Source organism: Sturnus vulgaris, chromosome 2 (assembly GCF_052056855.1).
Source record: "Sturnus vulgaris isolate bStuVul1 chromosome 2, bStuVul1.hap1, whole genome shotgun sequence".
Classification (NCBI taxonomy): domain Eukaryota; kingdom Metazoa; phylum Chordata; class Aves; order Passeriformes; family Sturnidae; genus Sturnus; species Sturnus vulgaris.
In genome coordinates this window covers 30892902-30916600 of record NC_142244.1, presented here as the reverse complement: position 1 = coordinate 30916600, position 23699 = coordinate 30892902, and the positions used below count along the sequence as shown (strand labels likewise).

General features: G+C 39.9%; 1 protein-coding gene and 1 long non-coding RNA gene across 6 annotated transcripts in view; one reads left to right on the top strand and one right to left on the bottom strand.

The window, feature by feature from the left end:
- Positions 1-2257: 2257 nt before the first annotated feature.
- LOC148224697 (uncharacterized) lies at positions 2258-4330 on the bottom strand. The gene is made up of 2 exons (XR_015801243.1): positions 3732-4330; positions 2258-3286 (listed from the first exon to the last, which is right to left on the bottom strand). It is a non-coding gene; the product is annotated as an uncharacterized LOC148224697 (long non-coding RNA).
- A 104-nt stretch (positions 4331-4434) lies between these two features.
- WARS2 (tryptophanyl tRNA synthetase 2, mitochondrial) overlaps positions 4435-23699 on the top strand; it is a 38837-nt gene continuing 19572 nt past the window's right edge. Inside the window, exon 1 of one of the 5 annotated variants that reach the window (XM_014884208.2) lies at positions 4435-4579. In XM_014884208.2, coding sequence (XP_014739694.2) covers positions 4526-4579 — 54 coding nt within the window. In that variant the 5' untranslated portion in view covers positions 4435-4525. The other 4 variants (XM_014884214.2, XM_014884209.2, XM_088159068.1 and 1 more) reach the window with 4 other exon arrangements.

Here is a 23699-nt window from a genome sequence, read left to right as displayed (position 1 = left end):
GGCTGTCAAGAATTTTGAAGATGTGCTTTTTAAACTACGCCAACCTACACATCTCAAGTGAAGTTCTTTATGTATGATAGTGTGAAGGGTTTGACTGGGCTCTTTCCTGTGATGTTTGGTTGCCTGTTCAAACTTCTCCACTCACTCTTCTTCACAACACAACCTCCCTGGTCTCCCTTCTCTACCTTCTCCAGTTTGCCTAAATCCCCTTTCCTTGCTCTTTCATTCAAGCAGTACTTTGCTAATGACAACTTTCACTTGAAAAACAACAATATTTGCATATTGATTTCTGAAAATTCATTTACCACTCTGTGTATCATGCGCTCTTCGATCTGTGTTCATGTCTTTTTAACTGGGAGCTATTTGGAGCAGGGGCTGTTATCTAGTGCATGCTTGAGTAATGCACAGCACAAAGGCATTTTATTTAGACAGTATCTGAGCAATGCTGTAGCAGACAATAAAAACATTTATAGTTATAATTACCCCTCTCACAAGCTACATTCAAATATATGATCACTCAGAAATTGAGAAATGACAGCATCAACCCTGTGATGTGATTTAATTAATTTCTCTCTCTTCTTCTGTATAAATATGATGATACTATCTCTAGCTATATCACAGTAATACTTTTTCTGCAAAGGTCTTGCTTCATTGAATATTGCTGATTTTTTTAAAAAACTTTTTTTATCCAAAATGGTGTCCAAATTTTTCTTACCATAGGATTTCCTGTCATATCCCTTCATTGAGTAGAAAGTTACTAATTTCCTTCTACATTTTTTTGTTACTTTTATCAGAGGATGTGAATGATTCAAGAGTATTAGTGAAATTATTTCGACAATGCTGGCTTGAATAGCTGTTACTCTGTCTTAAAGACAGGATATCAATTGCAAATAGAGTAAGCATAAAATATAAATCTTACATGTCAAATTAACAGCAGGTTCAAATATTTTAGACTGTTTCATGGTTTTAGTATATGATACATAGGAAGCACAGTAGCAAAAAAAAATAAGCTTTTAGCTAGGAGTGCACAGAATTTCTGATATGTTTTCAGGTGAGGTACAAAAAGTATTTTAGCACACATGATTCTTCACAATAGCTAGGAATAAAGCCAAGTTTTCAAAATTTATTCAACTTCTTGAACAATTCTTCCGTTTTACACTCTGCTGCCAAAACCCAAACTTCCAATTTCTATGTTAGACAAGACGGCTGTGCATAAAAACTCTCTACACATCCCTAACTGATCCCTAGAACCCTATTCACATCATAGAATGATACATGCTCCTATGTAAAGCACTGTCTCTTAAAGGATTAATGAAAATAAAAGTTTTGTGGGCTGTAGCCCAGCTACAGAGGTCTTCCTACCTGGAAAAAAAAGAACCCCAGACTTTCTGTTCTGCTTCTAGGACTTCCTGCATCTTCACTAATTACTTAACTGTGCATATGCCTAGTCTTTTCTTAAATAATTTTACAGCTGTCATGTGTAGTTCTTTCCCTGATTTTCCCTGATATCTCTTTTTAAGGATGGAAACCCGAAGTGGACTTAGCAATTTCTGACTGGTACCCCAGTACTAAAAACTTGACTCTTATGAGTTACAGGACAGCATTAGCAAATAGATTTACTTGTCCAACATGATCTCTAGATCTCTTGCAAAATCACCGTATCCCACGGGACACACACTGATCTGAAAGATTTGGTTTAAAACTCTTATTTCTCTGTCCACAGTCAGTTTGGTGGTATTAAAAACAGCAAATTGCACTGGTGATATTTTTACTGAGTTCTGGTTTACCAGATTTTCCTAACTTGGCTCTGTAGCAAATTCCTCACATCTCAATAGTCGTGAATGGATTCATAACGTGCATTGGAATAATAAGGGTAGGGGGGAAGTGTCTAGGAATAATACATGAAAGAGGCCAGAGGTGTTTGGGCAGCAGCAGGAGATTTCAGGGAACAATAAATATTAGCAGTGAATCATTCTCCTCTCCTAACTTGGCTCTCAGGATGCAAGCTATGTCGTCTTCTCTGGGATTCTCAAGCCAACCTCTTCCTCATCTCACCTGCCTTACACATTCACACCACTCTCTCTCTCTGCCTGCACCAAGAACATCACATGCTCATTCTTCTGCCCCTGCTAGATGTCTGCCATAGCAGTGGGCTCTTCTTGCTTTAAAGAGCTGTTGTAAATACTGATTTTTTTTTTTCACTCAGCCCTAATTTGGGTTAAATAAAGACTTATAAGTAATAACACAGGCTCAGTTCTGGTTAAAGTAAAAAAAAATCCAACTTTAATTCAACTTTTTACTTCCATTTCAATTTGATTTAAAAACACACTTTGTTTTAATAGATTGCTACTATCTGTGTAATCATGATGTTTTTAGTGGTATTTACAAGTCTGTCAATATTTATTTCAACAGCACATTTCAACACAAATTATTCAGAATCTATTTCCACATTACCAGCAGCAGTATTGAGCAGGAGAAAGTACAAGTCACCATAAAACTCTACTATAACAGGTACTTTTGAAGACCTGTCATCTGATCAGCCCTTAACCATTTCACGTATGTTTATCAGAATTCTCTGTGATACTAAGTCAATGGTATTACAAAAGCCTAAAAAGTATAACCTTTTCCTGTTCCATTTATTAACTCAAATTCTAATAACCTTGAAAATGTGCACTAATGCTTTTTCAGTAGTATTAACTTCATCTGCATTCTTTAGTTTTTTATTGCTGAATTCTACATAGCTTTATCTTCATCATTTTGACTCAAACCAATGTTTAACTTACTGATTTATGACCACATTATAATATTGATATTTGTTATATGCTGAAAGCTTTCTCCCTGGAAAAATTTTTTGGTTTAAATTATCTGCAACTGAAAAATCGTCTTAACATTTTCTTATAACATTACATCAATTTTCTTCACAACTTTTTGAAGGTAAGTTTATATTCCATTTGTCTCCAGCATCCCACTCTTCATGGCATTAGTTTAAGACAGCTCTTCCTGCTCCATTTAGTCTCCAAAGAGAACAGTTCTAGCTGGGAGACAGGGGGTAGGGCAACTGCCCTCCCTCCCACCATCAGGGGTCTTGCCTGATGCTCCACTCAGATTAAATCTTCAGTCTCACATTAGGAGCATCCACAGGTTTTGTCCAATCATTTTTCGGTCTTAGAACTAGAAAATCTCAAAACATATTCAATTTCTCAGCTTCTTCCCTGATGTTTCCTACATCGAGCTTCACGTCATTTTTGCCTGGTTGTGTTCTCAAAAAATGGCTGACATATTTTTGCTGAAGCACATGAATAAAACCACCAAAGATGAACATCACACATAGAAATTTTCAGCTCAAATTATGAAAAATATTTATAGTGACGATGCAAATGATGACAAAAAATTGTATATGCCATTTCTGGGTTCAAGTTAAAGTTCTTAAAAAATCAAAGTCATTTTTTTGCAATTTGTATCAGAGCAGTGCCTGGGAAACTAAATGAAGATTATGCTCTTTTGTACTAAGTGCTCTTCATGCGTGGTTTTAAAATATAAAAATTGCCACTAACCAATGAATCAAAGCGAAAATAAATAAAGTTATGTAAATTTACAGTGGGTTTAACCACGAAATCCAGATTTTAGAGTTGGGAACATCCCATAATAATATCCTCAGGGTTGGAGCGGGCTACTGGAAATAATCACCGGTCCAATGCACAGTGCCACTGGTAACAAACCTACAAATGCACCTTCTTTCCTGATGGTGGTTTGTTTTCCTGGAGCCTGCAACAGCAGATTCCCACAGTCACTGTCCCAGATGTTTGCAGGCCTGCAGATGTGCGTGGCTTCACATCACCTGAATACTGGCAACAAGCGTTTTGTGGCTCTCCAGCCTGGGGACTGAACTGAGGAGAAATGAGCTGGGGACAAACCAGGCACCTTTTGCAGAGGAGCTGACAGTAGGGGTTGATGTACAACTCCTTCAGGAGCTGGTCAAACCTCATTAGTAACTTCAGTGTTTCTTGCTTTGGTTCTGTTACCTGGTTCAATTGAAGAGACACGGCACCGGATTTGGGGACGCGCCGAGTGTGAGGGGCTGGAGAGCTGCTTCTGCCTCGGCTTTCGGGCAGGGCAGAAAGCAGCTTTTGGGGGGGGTTCTGTGACTTTAGTTAGTTTGACAGGACGGGCAGAGGTGCGCATTTTCCAGCAGCGGCCACGCTGAGAAATTCTCCATGGAAGATTTGCTGTGGGCAAGGCCAAGCGGGCGGAAGGACGCAGGGATGGAGAAGGCCTCGCATGGGACGTACTACTGAAAGGCGCCCTTTCAAAGGTGTCCTGGAGGAGAGGCACGGCCGTGGAAAACAGGAAGCGATATCCTCCGCCCGGACACGTCCGATCCCAATGCCAACGCCAGCCCCGCCCCTTCCCGGTAGCCGCGCCCCACCAGCGGCCGCTCCGGCACCGCGCCTGCGGGACATGCGCGGACCCTACCGGGCTCCCCTCCTGTTTCCCTCCCCCCCGCCTCTTCCTTCCCGTTTTTGCCATGGCGACACCGAGTGGCTTGATCCGGGCCCTACACCGTGGGACCCTCGGCCAGGTAACCGGCCTGGAGCATCTCCCCCGCCGCTTCCCGGTGCGGCCGCTCTGGCTGAGCCCCGCGCTCTGGCCCGGCCCCACCCCCACTTCGTGCCGCCAGCCGGCTCTGCGCATGCGCGGGGCGGGGGAGAGGGGCGGGGCCGGGCCGGCTCCTCAGGGAGCCGCGCTCCGCTCCCGTTTCCCCGCTTCCCACTTCCCCCTTCCCGGCTGGTTCTCGCTGGCTCCGCTCGGCTGCAGGGGCTTTGACTCCGCGGGGAGCGGGAGAGAGGGAGGCCTGAGCTGGCAAGTGCCGGCGTCCTGGCGGTCATTCAAGCGCTCAGGTACCGCTGGGCGTTGTGCGAGGTTTCAGCGTTGGTCATTGCTTCTTCCCTTTCGATTTTAAATGCGCCTTCTGGCTACAAACTCCTGTCTTCTCCAGTGGGACGGAAAAAACCAAACCTCATAAGTGCCTGAATGGATGTATGTCAGCCCCTCCCCTTGGTACTTACACGACCTCAGTGGGGTGTAGTGTTTAATTTCTTTGATACATTTGGGATTTTCATAGTAACCATAAGGAGCCTTCCTCCCTCTCATTCCCCTCTATTGTATTAGAAAATTGAAGTAAAGGAACAACTGATTGCTTTGATTGTATTTTGGAATATAACCCTAAACAATCAGCCAAGTCAGGTAGGTATATATTCGGTGACCTTGTGTTGGTAGGCAGCCTCCTTCATAGTTTTACATCTATGAATGGTTTGCCTTAGAAATCGAAATTCTTCTGTAGCTTGGAGCCTTGTTTTTAAAGTGAGTGGAAGAATTTGATGACAGTAATACTAACATTGCATCATTTTGGAGAATGTTTCCCCTAGTTGGACAATTGGCTTTTTCATTGAACTCTGGCGTTTTGCATGTCATCCAAATCCTAAATGGTATGGTATGTTTCAATAATGGGACACATTCAGAATGGTTGCCAGGGTCGATAGGTCTCATGTTACTTGTGAGGAGAAATAGGGTAAGTAGAAGATCAAAGATTCTTTTCGCATTCCTGGTGTAATCTGTATTTTTTGTGATTTTGCAGCAAGTGAGTTGTGTTACCCTCAGCCATGGAGTTGATATTTTGAGCATATCAAGCTGTAACACACACTAATGCACGAAGAGTTGGTGTATATGGTGGTGAATCTAGGTAAACTACACATTGCAGAACTATTTCTGAACCAAGATTCTTAAAATTAAGAAGTCAAGGCATATTTCATTACATTCTAAAACAGCTAATACTGTTTTGATGACCTTGATTATGCCCTTTCTGTTGATGATGTAGAGTAAAAGCAAAAGAGGAAGAACCTGTTTTGCCATATGAAATTTTGATAACGGTTATTTTACCTAGTAACTGTGTTCTTCTTACTAATTGCTAGTGTGAGGCAGAAGTAAGGTTTCTGCTTATATTTTTTGTTTCAGAATTCATTTATCTATAGGACTGCTTGAATTGTAACAATATAGAAGAGCTAAAGAATCTCAGTATGGCATACTCGATAAGCTTGTTGGGTGTTTTCATGCCTTGAAGTGCTTTGATTTAATTTCATTTATATATGCCAAAATCTTCCTACGTTTCTAGCACTTACAATTTGAATACTTGCACTGTCCCTGTAATATGTTGCCAAACCAGGTCTTGCAAAGATATCTCAAACCACTAATTAACTCAGAAGTTCCTTGAAAAATATTGAAAGGATTTTAATATGCTTATCTCTTCTAATGCACATGGTGACTCTTTTGGCTCTGTTTAGTATCACAGCAGATGCCCTCCCCTGCTTTCACTCCTCCAACAAAGAAATCTGGTTTATCTTGCATAATAAAGAAATCTCGTCTGAGTGAACATGGCTCATGTTGTATTTTAATATTTCCTTTGATGTGCATTTCTTTGCCACCTCTGAGTTACCTGTCAGGTCAAGATTACTTACCCAGGTACTTTATAATGTATCTGCTGTTGCCATTATATCTTAAAGGTGTGATAGGTTTGAGAATGTGATTCCTTCCTGTTATTCTTTAAATATTTTCATTTAAAACAAACAAACAAAGACCACAAAGTTCGTGTTGGTTCACAGATTCACAGGATATTCTAAGTTGGAAGGGACCCACAAGGATCGTCGAGTTCAACCCTTAAGTAAAATCCCATATGGGGATTGAACCCACAATCTTGGTGTTGTTAGCACCGTGCTCTGACCAATTTTGTGTAGCTTCAGATCACCCTCCCTCAAGTAACAGCAGTAATTTAAGTTGTTGCTCTGGTTTTAAATTTGCGAGTCCAGTATGTTGTGGGATTTTGTCACTTTTCTCTCTTTAAGTGCTCTCATGTCTATCTGGAAAGAATTGCACTGGAATTGACATGGTACTTACATTATATCTTCAAAAGACTTGAGGGGGAAAATGGCTTCCTTATTTATGCTGTTCCTGTCGCCAGGCTGGACTTGGGAGTGGTTCAACTACTACGGCAGACAGTTTGGAACAGATCATGTATTTGCTGCCTCCTGATAAGGAATATTCAAATTTCAATGTGGAAAAGTGTTTGCCTTCAAGCTTAAACAGTGTGTCTACTGACAGCCTTATAGTTTTGATGTTTTAAGTGTTCAATAGTGCAGTCATAGTCACTAGAAAACATAATTTATGTGATTTCATCTTTGTTTCACTGTAGTGCACAGCTCATCACTGTGCTGGATTTACCATGCTGTGGAAAATTTCTTTGTACATATTTCTAGCACACAACTAAAATTTGTCGGCATATGTGATTAAGAAGAAAGTAATGTTTTGTTGGAGAGATCCATTACATTTGGGGTATCTTGACTTTTAAGAGCTTATTTTCAAATTCCCTAATTTATGTTCTTCAGTGCTCTCTAAGCCAGGGTTATAGAAAGTCATTTCATCAGGTGTGTTTCTTTGATGAGACACTCTTAAAAATGGCTACTACAGGTACTCCAGGGAATTACTGATAAAATCATGAGAAATCCAACTATGCCATAACTTGTCAATAGGAAAATTTAGTCAAAGGTGAGTCAATCAGTTGTTGGTATATGTCCTGATAAAACATGAATTAGGTTTAATCCTGGCTGCAAAGGGGAAGTAGAAGAATGGCAAGGTCTTGGTTTTAATGGTCTCATGCATCACTAGATGGCCTTCCAGACACTCAGCTGGAAGAATACATTTCCATGTTATTTGCCTCCAAGAAGTCAGGAGTCTTTGGCATAATTTTTCTTTTCAAGTATCAAAGTAGCTATCACTATTACAATTACTGTAAGGATACTCTAATACCTGTATTGCTTTTCTTCCTGAGAATATATTTAAAAAAAAACAAGAACTTCTTATTTTGCTGCCTTTTCTCCACCCTAGTTGTCCTCTTTGGTAGGAAAGCCTTGCCTGGCCTTCACACATCTATGATAGTGGCTGTATTATTGTACATTTTTATGTCCTACAACCTTCATCTCTTGTCAACTTTCACAGGAGTGATGCATCAGGAAGTGGATTCTCTTTTGGCTTTATGTGGTACAGAACTGCATCTTCCAGCCATAAGGGTTGGTGTTTTTTAACACAAAATCCTTTCTTCTTTGGTACTAGAATTTACTCTTTTTTTTTTTTTTTTTTTCTTTCTGGCACTCCAAGGTGGATTTGCTGTAATGAAACTCAGGACACTGACTCTAGCTATTCAGGTCATACAAAGAGAAAGTTGGTTTGAGTCCCACTGTTCCAAGGAATTTTTTTCTGCCTTTTGGTGAGTGTTGCACAGAAAATATCTCTGGTGAATGTTTAGTCATGGCCACTGCAAGTACAGGATCTTCAAATCCAAGGAATCTTAGTAGCTCATTTAGGAATGTATCTGTTTCTTTCTGACCTGAGTCATTATCTTTTAAAAATACCACAGTATAGATCCCTGAATGCCGTTTCTCTGTTTTGCTTTACAGTTCGTGACCAAAGGTGGTGCTAAAATCAAGAGGCATTTACTGCATTTTCCCCTGCTCTGGCAGCCTAATGAGTCTCAAGACCAGTTAGACTAATCTGGCATGCTCTTAACAAATCCACATTTTCTGTTGTTTTCCTCTACTTATCTTCTAGGGAGTTGCAAAAGATGGGTTTTGTTCACTGAGTATTGATGCTAAGCAGACTACCTCCCAGACTGCTCCTCTTTTCCTGTATTTTTGAAGATGGGAATGCCATTTTTCCTTTTTTGGTCTTCTGATACTTTCCTGGGCCTCTGTAAACCTCAGTGATTCTGGCCACTTTTCTGGGAGATGTTTAGATTGTTTGGGTCTGGTGAAATCTGATTTACTTTTTTTGAGCAAGTATTGTTCCTTCTGTATTCAGGCCACCTGATCAAGCTATTGTTACTGTGCTACTCATGTTAATGATGGGTCATGTTTCATATTTTTTAACAAAGATGTCTGTGAAAAAGGCAGTTAGGTAAAAATTGAAGGGTTGTTTTGGAGAAGACCATTAAAATGCTTTTTCCCAGATTGTAAATAAAATCTTCAAAATTTTTAGCTATAGTTACCATATGACCTCCAGAGAAAGGAAGTAACTGGAATTACCAGACTAATCCTTATGGATTTCAAATATTGTAGTTAAAACTACAGTGGGAGAGAGAGCACAGTTTTCAGTATCATTCAAATGTTCTTTGAATGAAATGCAAACACTTTAAAAGCATCCATGTTCCCATCTTGAATTTGTTGCTGTCACGTAGGGGTCACTTTGTTAACCATTAATGAAATGAGTCCCCAGGTGCATGTAACAAGATGCGCACATACACAGGTTACTGCAGCAGGTCAACTTCAGAATGTCTGTCCAGACACTTGTGTGCTGAAATTGATGGATGAACAGGCAGATTTTTAAGTGCTTGCCCTGGATTTATGATTGTGACAGTCCTCTGTGTTGCATCTCTTTCTTCTAGGGAGCATGAAGGTTGGAAGTAGCAAAGTGCTTTTGACTGAGGAAAAAAGGCTGGTAATGTAAATACCTGTTCGGCAGCAAAGACCCTGATGTTTCCTGGTGTCCAGTATGGGCTGGTTCAATATATTGTAATATACAGGACTTTTAGGAAAGATCTAAGTGATTTGAGAAATTCTTTCCAATTAAGGTAGTAGCCTCTTTCTGGATTCATATGTAGAAATTGGTGCCTTTTTTTTCCAATTTCTTATTTTCCTGAATTTTAACATTTTTTACTCTTATTATTGGGCACAGATACTGGAAGTTATTTAGTTACCCAGATACTTATGAAATCAACTAGATTTAGCAACATATTCCAGCCATTGGATTAAGCCTCTGTTGTTTTCATGTTGGAATGGAAGTTTTTTTTCTAATCGGTCACTTGTTTTTATTCTAATCACTAAATAGCTAAATAAATAAATAGGTAAGCAATAAGTAAATAATATATTTAATCCTCTGGGGAAACTGGCTTATCTTTCAAATAAAGCAGTGGAATAGTTCTTCATGCAAGAATGAAATCATTAACTTTTGTAACATTTTCAGAACGAAAGGCAAGTTAGTATACAGTGAGAATATACATTTCTTGGGTTTTCACTGGATTTGAGAGATCCACACAGATTTATTAATCTTCCAGTTGTAGAGAGACTTCTTGTAATCTGCCTTGCTTAGTGCCTTGTCTCTAGTGGATTTTGACCACTGTTGTAGCTGCACAGAGAGATCCCCCACTGTAGACAGAAATGAAGGATCTTTGGGGCGTGAACGAGTCCTATTCATTTCCATAGTGGAGTTCTAACAATCGAATCTGGCAAACATAGATTGTTTTAGCAGGAAACAGGCCTTTATTCTGGCATCTTGGCAGGGCTTGGGTAGAGTCCCACCATTCTTTCCCCCTCTGGCCCTTGCTTTCAGTGTCTTGAGTAAGCCTGGTTTTTCTCTTGAGGGATTTCTGGTTTTACTAACATGTTTTTGTACTGTGAGTTTAATAAAAGATGCTACTCTGGCCATCGTGGATGTTGAAGTTTTGTGAGTTTCTCCAGTGCATATGCTGAACAAGCATTGTGAGTCAGTCTATAGCAGATCACCTCTGTCTCTGGACAGCAGACTGGGCTCCCATTTCATGCTGGTTCATTGGCAGATAGAATTTCCATTTACTAATACAGCAAGTGTTATTCTAGACACTTAACAATTACTTTTTCCATAGCATAAGTTGTGGTTTACGCTGCAACTCTAGGGTTAGATGAACAAAGATTTTGTGGAATTTACTCAAATTGCAGCAGGATCAGAAGCTGAAGTGGAGAAAAAACCCAAGTCAGTCAAGTCACCTTAGATCATGTGTCTTTTGAATTTTGCTGTGTTTGTAATCAGTGAATTGAAATTGTTTCCCCTTTGGTTATTTCAGCCCTTGACTAACAGTATCATTCTTGGAGTCCCTAGCTCAGACAAATCACATGGCAGATTTTATAATTTTCTGCTGTATCAGGCAAATCTGTATATCCCCTGGACAGGATTAAAAGCCCCCTGAGATAGATATCCACCTGAAATTCTTGCTGCACAGGAGAGGAAATAGATACATATTTGTATATATGTATACACACAAAAATAGACAATAAAATACATATATCTTACTTTTTCATGCACTCATTCTTGTGCTGAAATGTGATGATTGCTACCGGAAATATCCGTTTTTACTTTTAGCTTCAAGTTCTTTGAATTTATGCTAGGACATGTATCTGCTCCGTGGAGCTGGCCAAAGCAATACAGTGGTGAAGTTGACCCACTTGCTTCAGTGATGTCTGCACAATAACTGAATGAAGAATAAGTGTTGTGTGAAGTTTAAAAATAGGGGTTTCCTCGGTTTTCATGGTGTTGCACATAGTTCATGTTATAAACTACTGCAAGGATGTTATATTTGTAACAGGCAGATAAAACCCTTCTATGCTTCATTTGTATTTAAATGACACTTTCATAACTGTTCAGACTAGGAATTTCTTTTTGTTTGGACCACCTGTATTTTTTATGGATAAGTGGTTTGGAGCCTTACAATACAGATTAGAAGGTGAATTAAATGCTTCCTACTGGTATTTCAAAATGTGGTAACCCCATCTCATTCACTTATGTAGGTGGATGTCAATATTTACATTCTTGTGCAGAAAGATCCTAGAGTTGAATAGTACTATATTTCCATTTTTAAAGCTCAGAGCTTCTGTATGACTCTTCCAATTCCAAGAAGTCTTCAGAAGCTGAAAGGAGATGAAATGGTATACCTTCTCCATTCTGACAGATGCGTTGTTCTGAATCCCGTCATTGTTGTCTCTGATCACATGCACTCAGTGACAGTCAGTTATTGTATATTGATCTGCATAGTGTCATCCTCAGAGTCTGGCTGACCTGTTAGTCTCATTTGAAGGTTGTTGGACAGCATTAAAAAAGAAAGTAAATTGCAAATATCTTCACAACTTCCTAGTCTCACCATCATCCTTTCCTTTTGCCAGGTGTGCATAGTTCTGACTTTGAAGTCTGTGTTTGATAGCTGTACCTTGGGAAAGATATAGCAGTGTTTCCATGTTAATAAAAGACTCCAGGCTTCCTGGTGATCTCACCTAAGATTCGCATAGAAACTATTTTTGTCATTTGCTTTCACACTTGTGAATGCTCCAATATCCCTATCCTATGACAGATTGCTAAATGGCTTGTTTTGTCTTTATCCAACAGTCAGGAGCAGTTCTTTTTAGGGATTCTGCCTTAATCCTACATTTCGTGGGCTTTCACTTCTCTGCTTACCAGCATTGCTTTTTACATGAAAAACAGCAAAGAAATACGGGGTGGTACAAACTTTTAACAACAGAACCACGTTATGCTATCCTTCCTAAATATAGTATTTTTATAGCCACATCAAAGTTTCTTTCAAAGGTGGTCTTTGACTTCTTCTTGGATTGGGTTATCCATTTACAAATATTTTTCTTGAAATCACATACTTGCCAAGATATGGAAAGACTTTACTTAATAGGCATCCATAGGGTGCTTTCCGTTTGCATGGAAGAACAAAACAGTTTCAAACATTTCAAAGCTTCTTTGTTGCTTACGTAAACGGAATGAGGGGTCCAGCCCTCTGAATTCCTGACCGAATCTCATTTTGCATCTCTGCTGGCAACAAATTAGCCCATGTAATTTCTGCAGTCAAGTTCAGATTCTGCCATTCATGCAATTCCACTGGAGTGTTTTGTTGGGTATTTTTCTTAACGATATCCACGTTTTAGATCTTTGCAGAGTTAAAGCAATGTCAGCACTCTGACTCTTGTTCATCAAGCATTAAGCCAGGTCACAACAGTCTAAGGTGCTGTCATTCCCTCCAGGGGGATATTTTAACAGTTGACCATGCAAATTTGTAAGCCTCCAGTATTCAGAATACTTGCCAGTACCCAAAGAAAATGGAGTATGGTACATCTCTGGGATACTAACAGTAAAAACACATGGCTTTTTTTACACTCTTATACTCCACAGGGTACATCCAAAGTGAGAGTTGGTGATTTGCCTGGCTTTCTGGCCTGGCCAGTTTGAATAATACAGGTAGGACAAGCAAAGCAGTGAGTGTCACACGTTCAAGCTGTCTAATAAGCAAGTCACAGTTTGCTGTCACCATTCTCATCTCACTTGGCTACATCCTCTTGACCTGGACACAAAAGAACACTTGTGTCTGTCCCCCTCATCCATCATCCATTGCTCATCTGTTTTTTTGTCCTTTCTGTGGAAACAGCCCGGCCTGGTGAGTTCAGGACCAGCCCGCACTGATAACAACAGTTTCAATGTACCCTGTGAGTATTGTCTAGCTCCAGAAAAGGTTTTTAAATTCTCTGTAAGTCCCTTATACAAGTGTGATTATTATGTCTAAAATATTTAAATTCATAGAATTCTCTCCGGCATAGACAAGGAGGACCAGCTGTAGCATTTTTGTGCATGTGTGCATCATTAGGGAATTTACTGGGATTTCCACGTTCTAAGGCCTCTCAACATCTATCAGGTGGTTTTAAAACTTCACCTGAGATGAATTTCATGCTGTGACCACAAGGTGAAAGTTTTTGAACAGCTGTGTTAATTTTGGCCCCATGTGAAACAATACCAACTTTTCCTTGCTACAGGAAATTGCCAAATAAAATAATGGAAAAGAAACTAACTACTCTTTGAGTTTCTAGGACAATATTCTGAAGAAATGTAGTAATTCCAAACAAAAAGTATTATTTAAAAAACATCCCTCTAGATGTAAGTTGATATTCATTGTTTATGTCCCATAGGGCGATCTTAGTAGCAAGATGACTCCTCACTTTAAGAAAATTTATTAAAAAATACAATAAAATCTCTTTCAGCTAGAGGTCAGAGAAAGAGCAAGAGCAATCAGATGGTTTTAAGAGATTTGGATACTACTGCAAGCAAAAACATAAAACTTCTCTAATTTCTCTGTGAGGGAAGTATTTAGGGCATTCTTTAGCTTTCTGTTTTGTTTTGATTCAAGATTGTTAAGGTTTTGGTACTTAAAATAGTGTAATATTAAAATCACAGCAACCTTTCATATATCAAATAGTCTGTAATTTAGAAATACATTACACTTTTCACTGCATTTTGACAGTTCCACATGTATCTTGTAGCAAAATAAATGCTAATTGTTCACTTGTTGCTATTGCGTTTATTCTATTGAGCAATGTGCATTTCTAGATGTGGGCTTGTACCAGTTTACAAGTGTTAAATGTTAACTTGTATTTCCCATCTTTCAACAGCACGAAATGGTGTTTCAAAGCTTGCAGTGTTCAGCTGCTATCAGTGAAAAGGCCTCAATTCTTACATTTTTGTTGCTTGCATGTAGAAGGACTTGAATTTTGAAATGCCATGAGATCTAATCTATCTAAATAGAATTCTGATTCCTTTTCCATCTCATTGTTTTGTCATCTCATTTTGACTTTAATCACGCCTGTGTAACATTGTGGGCTCAGAGGACTAGAACAGACCCTGTTTGGGGTGATCTGGTGTTTCCCCTGGCCCAGAATAAAAATTAAGTGCCCTTACATCTTTATCAACACATCCTTTTTTTTTTGTTTGTTTTAATTAAAAAAATCCTCTCTAAACACTCTTCTGAAAGGCCTTCTTTTTCTTACTCTTGGAAACTTTTCTTTACGTCTGATCTGAATCTTTCTTACTTCATCCCAAGCTCATTGTTAAACGCCTTTTACTTTCATAGTCTTCCTTCCACTGGACTATAAACACTTTGGGCTTTCTTCTGTAGTCTTTTTTATTCAGGTCACTCATTGGACTTGGTTGAACTTCTTTGGCCTCTTTCTACCACTCTTGAAATACAGGACCTAAAACTCTCCAACTTATGTGGCTTGAGGTCATCTTCATCCTGAGTAAAATTAGCAAAGATTTTTCTGTCTCTTGGATTTTCATCCTATTCATATATTCCTGTGCAATTTTTGGTGTGGGTTATAAGTGTGGTGGTTTTGCAGCTGCATGGTATTGATTCATGCTTACCTTCTAATATGTTGTAAACCCCAGATTCTGTTCTGTAGTGGTTGCCTGGACAGCTGTTCTCCTTCCTGTATTTGTGTGGTTGAGTAAACTTTTCTGTGTAAGTCTGTGTGCTTTTGCCTGGCAAATAGCATTCTTTTTTTTTCCAAACCGTTTCTTTGCTTTATCAAGATTATTTTGAGCCCTTATCATCCTTCCAACTTTGTTTTGTCTGCAAATGAAAACTCCATTTCATCATCTAGATTTTGTATTTCGAGATATGAAAATATCAAATAATACTGGACCCAGAACAAGACCCTGAGAACTGTATTTGATACATCTTTCCCCAGTCACTGTAAGCCATCAATAAGTGCTGTTGTCAGGATTTTTTTCTCTCCAGTTTCACCCCCAGCACATAATATTGTATTCGAGGTGCTATTTCTCTAGCTTGTTGGAAACTGAGATAGTATTGGAACTTAAAAAAATCAGCATATAACCTTTAGTATTTCTTCTCTGTTCTAGCATCTCTTGTACTATGGGAGGCAATTAGAGTTTTTAAGAGGCGCTAGTTCTTGAGAAATACTGCTGTCTTCTGTTATTTCTGTAATTTCTTAGAAGTTCGTTATTTGTTCCTGTATTTTTCCAGGAGCTGAAGTTGAGCTGACTGATACACAGTAACTCTGTGAGGTCACAGAGTGGAACACGAGGTTCTCTGTGAGCTCCCTGGCCCAGTGCTTCCATGCCAGTATGCTTTGTGGGGCTGCATGTGGATCAGAAACAAGCCAGACCTGATGGGTGCTTTGGGGAACTGTTTCCAGGAGGCACCTGTGCCTGAAAACTTTAGCTGTTGCTGATTCAACACATTGCTCAATGAACAGTAAACTACTTTTTGTATGGATTTGTAACTTAGGGGAGTTCCTCACAGTCTAAAAAGTTTGTCCTGCTTTTCCCTCTCCTTTTCCCTGGTGCCACCTCTTCCAAGCAATGCCTGCAGTACTGGTACTGTCAGATTTTCAGTGCTTTTCAGCACCGAGTGCATCATCTGATGGTTTTGGAAGCAGCGTGTACGATCTGACCTTACCTTCCTGCCTTGCCTGTCTGGCCAGAATGTTTCTGCTGATAGTTCAGGCTTAGCTCCTGCTGCAGCTTCCTGTCGTTGAGGGACTAATTGCCTTCCTTATGTGGTAATTGTCAAAAAATATTGTTATAAATTCCTTTAGCCTTTCACCTACCCTGTGTGAAATGGACTGATAAGACCTGCAGTTACTGTCTATGGTTAGATAGTTTGAGTGCAGACACTTTATTGCCCCAGCTTTAAAAAGGCAAGTAAATGGTTTGAGAATCATTAATCAGGGTTGCATCAGGCAGCATCTGAGGCCATTAATTGCAGTTCTGTGCACACCTTTGGAACCCAGGAGGTGCAGAAGTAGTACACATTTCAGTGTGCATTGGACCTGCTCTGTAGCTGGGTTGTGGCTCAGCTTTGAACAGGAGCTCTAACATGTCCTTCAAGTTGATGTGGAGAACTGTAAGGAGCACAGCACAAAAAATAACCACCAGGCTGTGTCCTTGCTAAGGAAGGCATTGTGGTTTAGGGTCAGGTTGGTGACTGCTGCTGCCTGCATGCAGGCCCGGTGCTTAGTTCCTTCACCAGCTCTGCACAAATGTTAGCACAAGTTCTTGTCACAGGCCTCTAGAGAGGCCTCTTGTCCTTGACAACTGAACGCAGCTCTTCTGAGCCAGGAGGCTGCTGGCTGCCTCCAGGTCCCTAAGCAGAGATTGTATCCCCTGTTCCATTCCACACGGGAGAGAAGGGTCCGTGCCTGCCTCAGGTGCAGAGGAGCCTTGCGGTGTGTGGCAGCAGGAGCTGGCGGCCCGCTGTCCATAAAGCTGGGGTGTGTCAGTGCAGCTGTCATTAGCACCCCGACTGGCACGTGGGGCTCATAATGCAAATGAGAGAATGCACTTGCGGGCTGCAGCGAGCCACATGAAAGGAGCCATTTGTACGGAGTCATCTGTACGAAGGCAGCGTGAGAGGGCAGCCTAACCCAGCCACAGTTACACTGACTTCTTTTGCTAGCCCTAGAGGGCAGAGTTAAATTTATAGGGTGGGCTTAGTGTGTGCTGTAAATGTTCCTCCTTTAAATGTGTTTCTCATTTGAAATATAAAAATTAAAGTCCTACTGGAGTTTGAGTGCATTTGACATTCAAGAGAGGGATACTAGGCAGTGCTGTTTAAATCTTAATTTAGTTCAGTTTCTGGGCAATAGGTTAATCTTTTCTCAGAAGCTATTTTTCTGAAAACTTGCTCTGGTACAAATATGTTTCTTTCTAATTTAATGTTAGATCTTTAGTCTCTCATTTTAAGAATTAAGCATGTTGAAATAGCATTTGTACCAGATGAATTATCAGATCAAAATAAGCATGTTTAAAAGTTTCTACAGCAAGTTTGCAGAGAAGTAATTGCGTTAAAAACAATAAATGAAACAAAATATGTATTGCATACACTGCTCCAAAGTTTCTCTTTCCCTTCATTTCTTTTTCTATAACAACATTAATGCTTAAATTGTCCCAATTAGGCTTTAAAATTTATGCTTTAGCTAGTAAAATCTGACTCGTCTGGCTTCCCTTCATTTTGCTGCTTAATAACTGTCTCAAGACAGGTTTTACTAAGCCAGTGGTAACAGACGAGCATATTATTTTAGCAACCAGAGCTTTGAAGTTGCAAAGTATTAATGAGGGAAATAAAAAAATTGTAGACAGATGCAGTAGTTGATGACTTTTGTCAGCCAAAGTATTTCTTTTGTCTCTGAGGTTGGAGCAAGTTTTTGGTTGTGTTGTTTTGGTTTTATTTTTCTTCCCTTTTTGATCCCTGTTGAGAAGATCTTCATGTTTGAAATTTCAAATTTTCCAATTTTTGTGTTTTATGCGTATGTCTGTGTTTGCTTATACTGTGCTTTCTTCCCTTCGACTTCCACTTTTTCTTTTCGTCTGGCATATTTGAACTTGCTTCAGCTGGGGACAGCTGGGGCAAAATGAATCCCCACGAATAAAATTATAATAAGAAGAGCAAGGTCTGTGAATGATCCTTTGCTGTTTCCTGAGTCGTTCCAGTGTCATTAATCAGTGCTGGTGCTGTGGAGGCTTGTGGTGTGTTATGTCGCCAGCACAGCAGCTTCTCCGTCCCTTTCCCCCACCCCCTGCGTGCCTACACAGTGGGGAAAACTAGAGAGGGAAGCCATCAATCTTCCCTGTCCTACATGTCAGCAGTGATTCTCCTGTCGACTTCCTGCTCTCCCTGTCATGCCCACCACCTGTGTTTAGAATTAGCTCTGATGCTGCAGATCTCACTTGGTTCTTCACCTGTTCTGCCCCGAGTAAATGGCTGTTAAAATAAAACAGAGCAGCTGAATACTATAGCATGTGAATAGTAACCACCTCTGTGGCTTGGGGGGTGATTTCTGTTGCAGCTGCTCTTGTAATACTGTCATAATTTTATGTAACATTGTGGGGTTTGGGCCTAAAATCTCTTGTTTTTGTTTCAGCCCGGGGTGAGTTTGTGACTTAGTCTTTTTATTATTTAGAAATTTAAATATCTATAAGATATAGTATAGATGGAGGCATAAGCCTATCTTTCATCTGTTAGGCTGCTGGGATAAAGTCACGAACAAAGACTAGTTCGTCCAAAGCTTGCCTTCAGTCACTCCAAGGATATAATTAGCAAAAGCCTCCTTGAAATTTGATTTTGAAGATGTGTCTGTCTCCCCCATGACTGGGTAGATTGAGAAGCTGACAGGCACTGCCTCTGTACTTCTGGGGTAGGATTAATGTGATCATTTAATGGTTTGTTGTGTTAAACAATAGCTCATAACTGGACTCTAACCAGCCACATTTTTATGTATACTTTTATGTAATTTTATAACATGCCTATGCCAAAATAAAAGGAGGAAACAATCCTAAGAATTGTTTGTCTACTGGCAGCTTTCTCCTATCCCCTTGAATGGGTGCTATGTTTCTCTGTTTTTAAAACCCAAAAGAGATGAAAGCATAGGCATAAGGTTACCTTATAATTGCAGCTTGTCTGCTGTCATTTCAAGTGTGTGATGGCAATATTTATGTGAAGCTGTAAAGAAGAGAGATTCTGAAAACTTCAGCCTTGTGAATGCTTTCACTTGATTTTATTTCTGTAACTCTTGGTAAAGGGGGAACTGTTTTACAACTGATTTTACTACATATTTGAGATGCAGCTTTTTCTTGACTGTACCAGGCAAATACATGTATTCAACAGGTAAATAAATTCTTGTGTTCAGCAGTCACAGAATTCATAAAGCTAAACATGAAATGTATAAGCAGGACACTAAGAATTGGCTGTAACATGAGATGCTTGGACCTGCATGGATCTTTTCCTTTATCAGCTTTGGTGTGTCTTCCAGTTCTGGCACATCTATCTCGTGAGAGAGAATGATTTTGGTTTTGACTGCTGAATTGAGGCCTTGACAGCTGCAGCTCTCCTTCCATGCAGAGAAGAGCTCTGCTTTGGTCTGAGAGAGCAGAACTGGATTTTTGGATGCTGTCATCTTTCCTGTTTTACATTGAAAATGGATGTGGCCATGCCACAGGATGGCAGGACCAGACTTTGGCCATCCTACTCTGGGACAAGGATGCTATGCTTATTCCTGATTATTTGATAGCATTTGGATGTTGATATTGTTTCAGTATAAGGAGTGGCAATTGTTTATCTCATGACAAAAGGGAGGTTAGGTGAGAGAACACCTGAATCTTTATGGGTTTGAGGGCAAGCTTCATTCGGTAATGCAGCTGAGAAATGCACTGTGGTGTTTAGCATTGCCATGCAGAGGTCTTTTAGAGAGAAAACAAATAGTAGATGCTAAGTCACTGTCAGATACTGTGCTCTGAACAGGCCTGAGGAATAATGTGTGGCACGGCTGGTGTAGGTGTACACACCACACAGAGTTAAACATACGAACAGCAGGCTCACACTGTGCTTACTACAGATGTCTGAATGAGTGAGTGCCTGCGGGCTGGAACTGCATGTCTTGTGGCTTTCACTCTGCTCCGTTGGGAAGTCTTCACTCCTTTTGTTTTTATCCTTTTCCAGCTCTAGTACTTTGGAGCACACAGCTCCCATCCCCTGACCTAACAGCTCCATTGAAGTGCATTCCAGCCTCATGATTTCATGGTACCAGGCAGAAGTCCCCTGCCACGCTGCTATGCTGCCCGCTGCTTCTCACAGAGTGAACAAACAGGGAACATAAACTCTCTCCAAAGGAGCAATGTTCTCTGTATATTTTTAGTGCAAGAAATCCAAGATTCATTTGAGGGTGTTTCGTGTGGGCTTTTTTTAATATAGGCTTCTGCTAACACAATGGAATATTTCATGCCACCCTGTTTGCTGTAACTTCTCATGCCTTATGTTGTTAAATGGAATCAAAGGAGTTAAAGATGAAAGACTTCTTGTCAACTGGTCCCTCAGCTGGGAGCCAGTATGGGTTTGTTCTTTGTAATGGATTTACTAATGCTTTACTCAGGTTCAGCCTAGCTCAGTTTTCACTATTGGATTTACTTATTTCTGTGAATTCTCTACTTCAGGTTAAGTAATTGCTGAACTTAGACTGAACATAATACTGTTACTGTTTGTTTTTAATGTTTCACTTGCTATTTATTGCCGTTATACTGAATAAACCTTTTGTAAGTATTTGTTTATCATTTGAACATACAAAGCACCATTAAAGATGTCATGCTTGCTTTCACAGGTATTCTCTTTAATGGATAGAGAACTTGGTTCTTTCTTTATATGAAACTGTGTCCATTGGACATTGTAGATTGTGTGTTTTCTTTTCAACATGTAGTGTGTCACCAGATGCTAATTTTTGTAGCATTACAACAAACCTACCTTTCATTAGCTCATTGTTAGCCTTTGAACATTTGGAGTTAGTACAGTGTTTGAACATACAGTTTATGCTGAGACTCTCATGTCTCGTATTTGCTTGGTGAAAGACATTCTCAAACTTCCTATTTAAATGTTACTATTGCATTTTTATGTATTGTGTGTATTATACTCACATTAAGGGACCCAATTTTGCCAATACACCCAATATGTTCATAGTAACATCACAGACTGGACAGTGATCTGAGAAGTTGAAAAGGCGGATAGTGAACATCTTATGGGAAGCATGCAAAACAAGGACTGCAGCTGCAAAAGGGACAGAGTCTGTCTGCCTTGGGGACCAACAAAGTTTTTAGGCAGAACTGTTCTCCACAGAATCAGGGTGTCAGCACTTTTTGCATCAAGATATTGTCACATGGGCTGATCTATGCTGACTGCACAGAAATTCCTGTGCCCTGGCATAACACACAGTTACCCCAGGGGTTAGAGCTGCTCCTGCACTGAAGTAGCACCAGCTTCAGGATCCCAGGGAGAAGCAACAATAACATCAGGAGACGTGCCAGGTGATGCTGTCTTTTACTAGACTAAAGTTGGAAGATGTGCAAGTTTCTTTACTATGCTTTAAACTTGATCTTCCTAACGTACTTTAATTGATGTGGATCCATAGTGGATTTCTGGCACATGGTAACGTTTCTTAGCTTTAATAACTGTGCAGGTAGAAAACATGTTCTCTATAAAGTCACTGGAGTCAAGGCAGTAATAGCTTAATTAGTAATAATAGTAATAATCTTAACATGGCATTGTCTGTGCCTTCTTACTGTCTGGATACTCAGTAAGAGCTGTATATCAAGTGCTATATGTAAGAGCTCTTTGGGGAAGCAAGGGATGTAAAGCACAAGTGGAAGAAGAAGAGAATACAGGAGGGATAAAATTGTCTGATAAGAAAATGGAATAGGCCTGTAAGAAGTACGGTCTGTGAAGAAAAGTATTGTTAAACAGAAAGTAAGCAGTACTGTGGGGAGAAGTAGTTGTGGGAAGGAGCATCAGGATTTGAACTTAGGGAGGGGAAACATGGACATGAAAAAAGGCTTTGTGCTCTGACAAACAACCAACTGTTCTGGGATCCCAGTAGGGGTAGAACACCATGTTAGTCATCAACTGTTTGCTTCCAGACTTCTTATCTTGGTTAAGAAACATAGGAAGCAAGAGACAAATGTCATGCCTGTTGCATTGCCTAGCAGCTGCTCTAGGCCTGTAGTAGTAGAAGTACAGCTCTGAAGTCCAGTGAATCCCAAGTTTCTGTAAGACTTCATCTCATTTATATACGTTAGAATATTGAATGCCTCCTTCCGTAGGAGAGCACCTGGCCATTCTCAGTGTTAACAGGAAGCTGGCTGTAGTCCTAGGCCAGGTAGTAGCTTAGTGGGAGGTGAGTGGATTGTGTGAGTGGTGAGAAATGCTCTGATATAGGTTCCTAGGAAAACAAGGAATCAAGTGCCAAGTGAGAGATTGAGTGTCATAATTCCGTTTTTGTATAATGAAGAAGAGAGGTGCATGGGTGGTCAAGGACTGGAACACAAGAACTGGAAGCTGGAATTGCTGTTGGAAGAAGTGGTGTGCTTTTCATTGCTTCAGGTGATTACCTTGAAGCTCCTGTGCTGGAGGTTCTCCAAGAACACTTAGAAACTGACTCAAGAATATACCAGAAGTCAAGAAGATGTTTGGGATGGGGTAAAGGAGTTGCCATCAAGACTTAAATATGTAGGCATTTATGTGAGCAGGAGAAATTAGCATGCCAGCTAGCCCAAAGCTGCTCTTGTCTGTCAGCACAAACACTTAAACATTGGATAAGAAAATTGTCTTGATCTGAAAAACAAGTTTACTTTAAAAGAAAAGAGCATTTTTCAGCAAATTTAGAAAGAAATAGTCTAGGCTTTTCTAAGCTATAGATCGTGAAAAAAGTCCTATTCCACTCGGAAACACTTCCTCATTAATTTTTCTGAAGTCTGAGTCAAAATGAATTAAGTCAATTTGAAGTATTTTTTTAACAGTTAAAAATAATGGTAGTTGGCCTTGACTTTTACTGCCATTTTGTGTGGTTTAATAGCTGTATGACTTCTTTTTCTCCCACACACATTTGTAAGAGATTCACAGAAAAGAAAACAGACTACATCAGTAAATAAATTCTTCCTGCTAAGTTATAGATGTCACTTATAAAAGTTAGCAGGAAAAAAAATCATGCAGCCACAAGCATAATGAGGTTGGATGATCCTGCCACATAACTGATTCTGAGGATTTGTATTGTACAGCTTGCTATGGTGGAGGGGACCCTCTTTTATAAGTTGAGCAGTCTTGCATGCTTTTGCAATTCTGCATGTAACAGGCATTTTCACATGAAACATTGCTGAGCTACTTCTGAATATGGTGAAATTCTTTGGGAAGGTCGAGGAGGTAATTGATCATATGCTGACAGCTCAGGGCTCTGAGAAAATGGTCAGATGGAGGGCTGGGATGCAGGAAAACAAACTTTTTGAGATGGTAACTGTCACTTAGCCAAGCTATACATGTTTCAAGCTTTTTAATCTTTCCTCACAACCTCAGCTTCTTAGTCGTTTTTTGGTTTTGCTGTTTCTCTGTGAACTCTTTTCCAATGTTGACATTTTACTGGGCCTGATGCATGGGCAGTATTCCAGGTGTGATCTTGAGCTATAACCGTATTTCTTTGTAGCGCTCTTTTAGAAATTCTATTGCTGCCAGAATGGGGAGTTTCAGAACT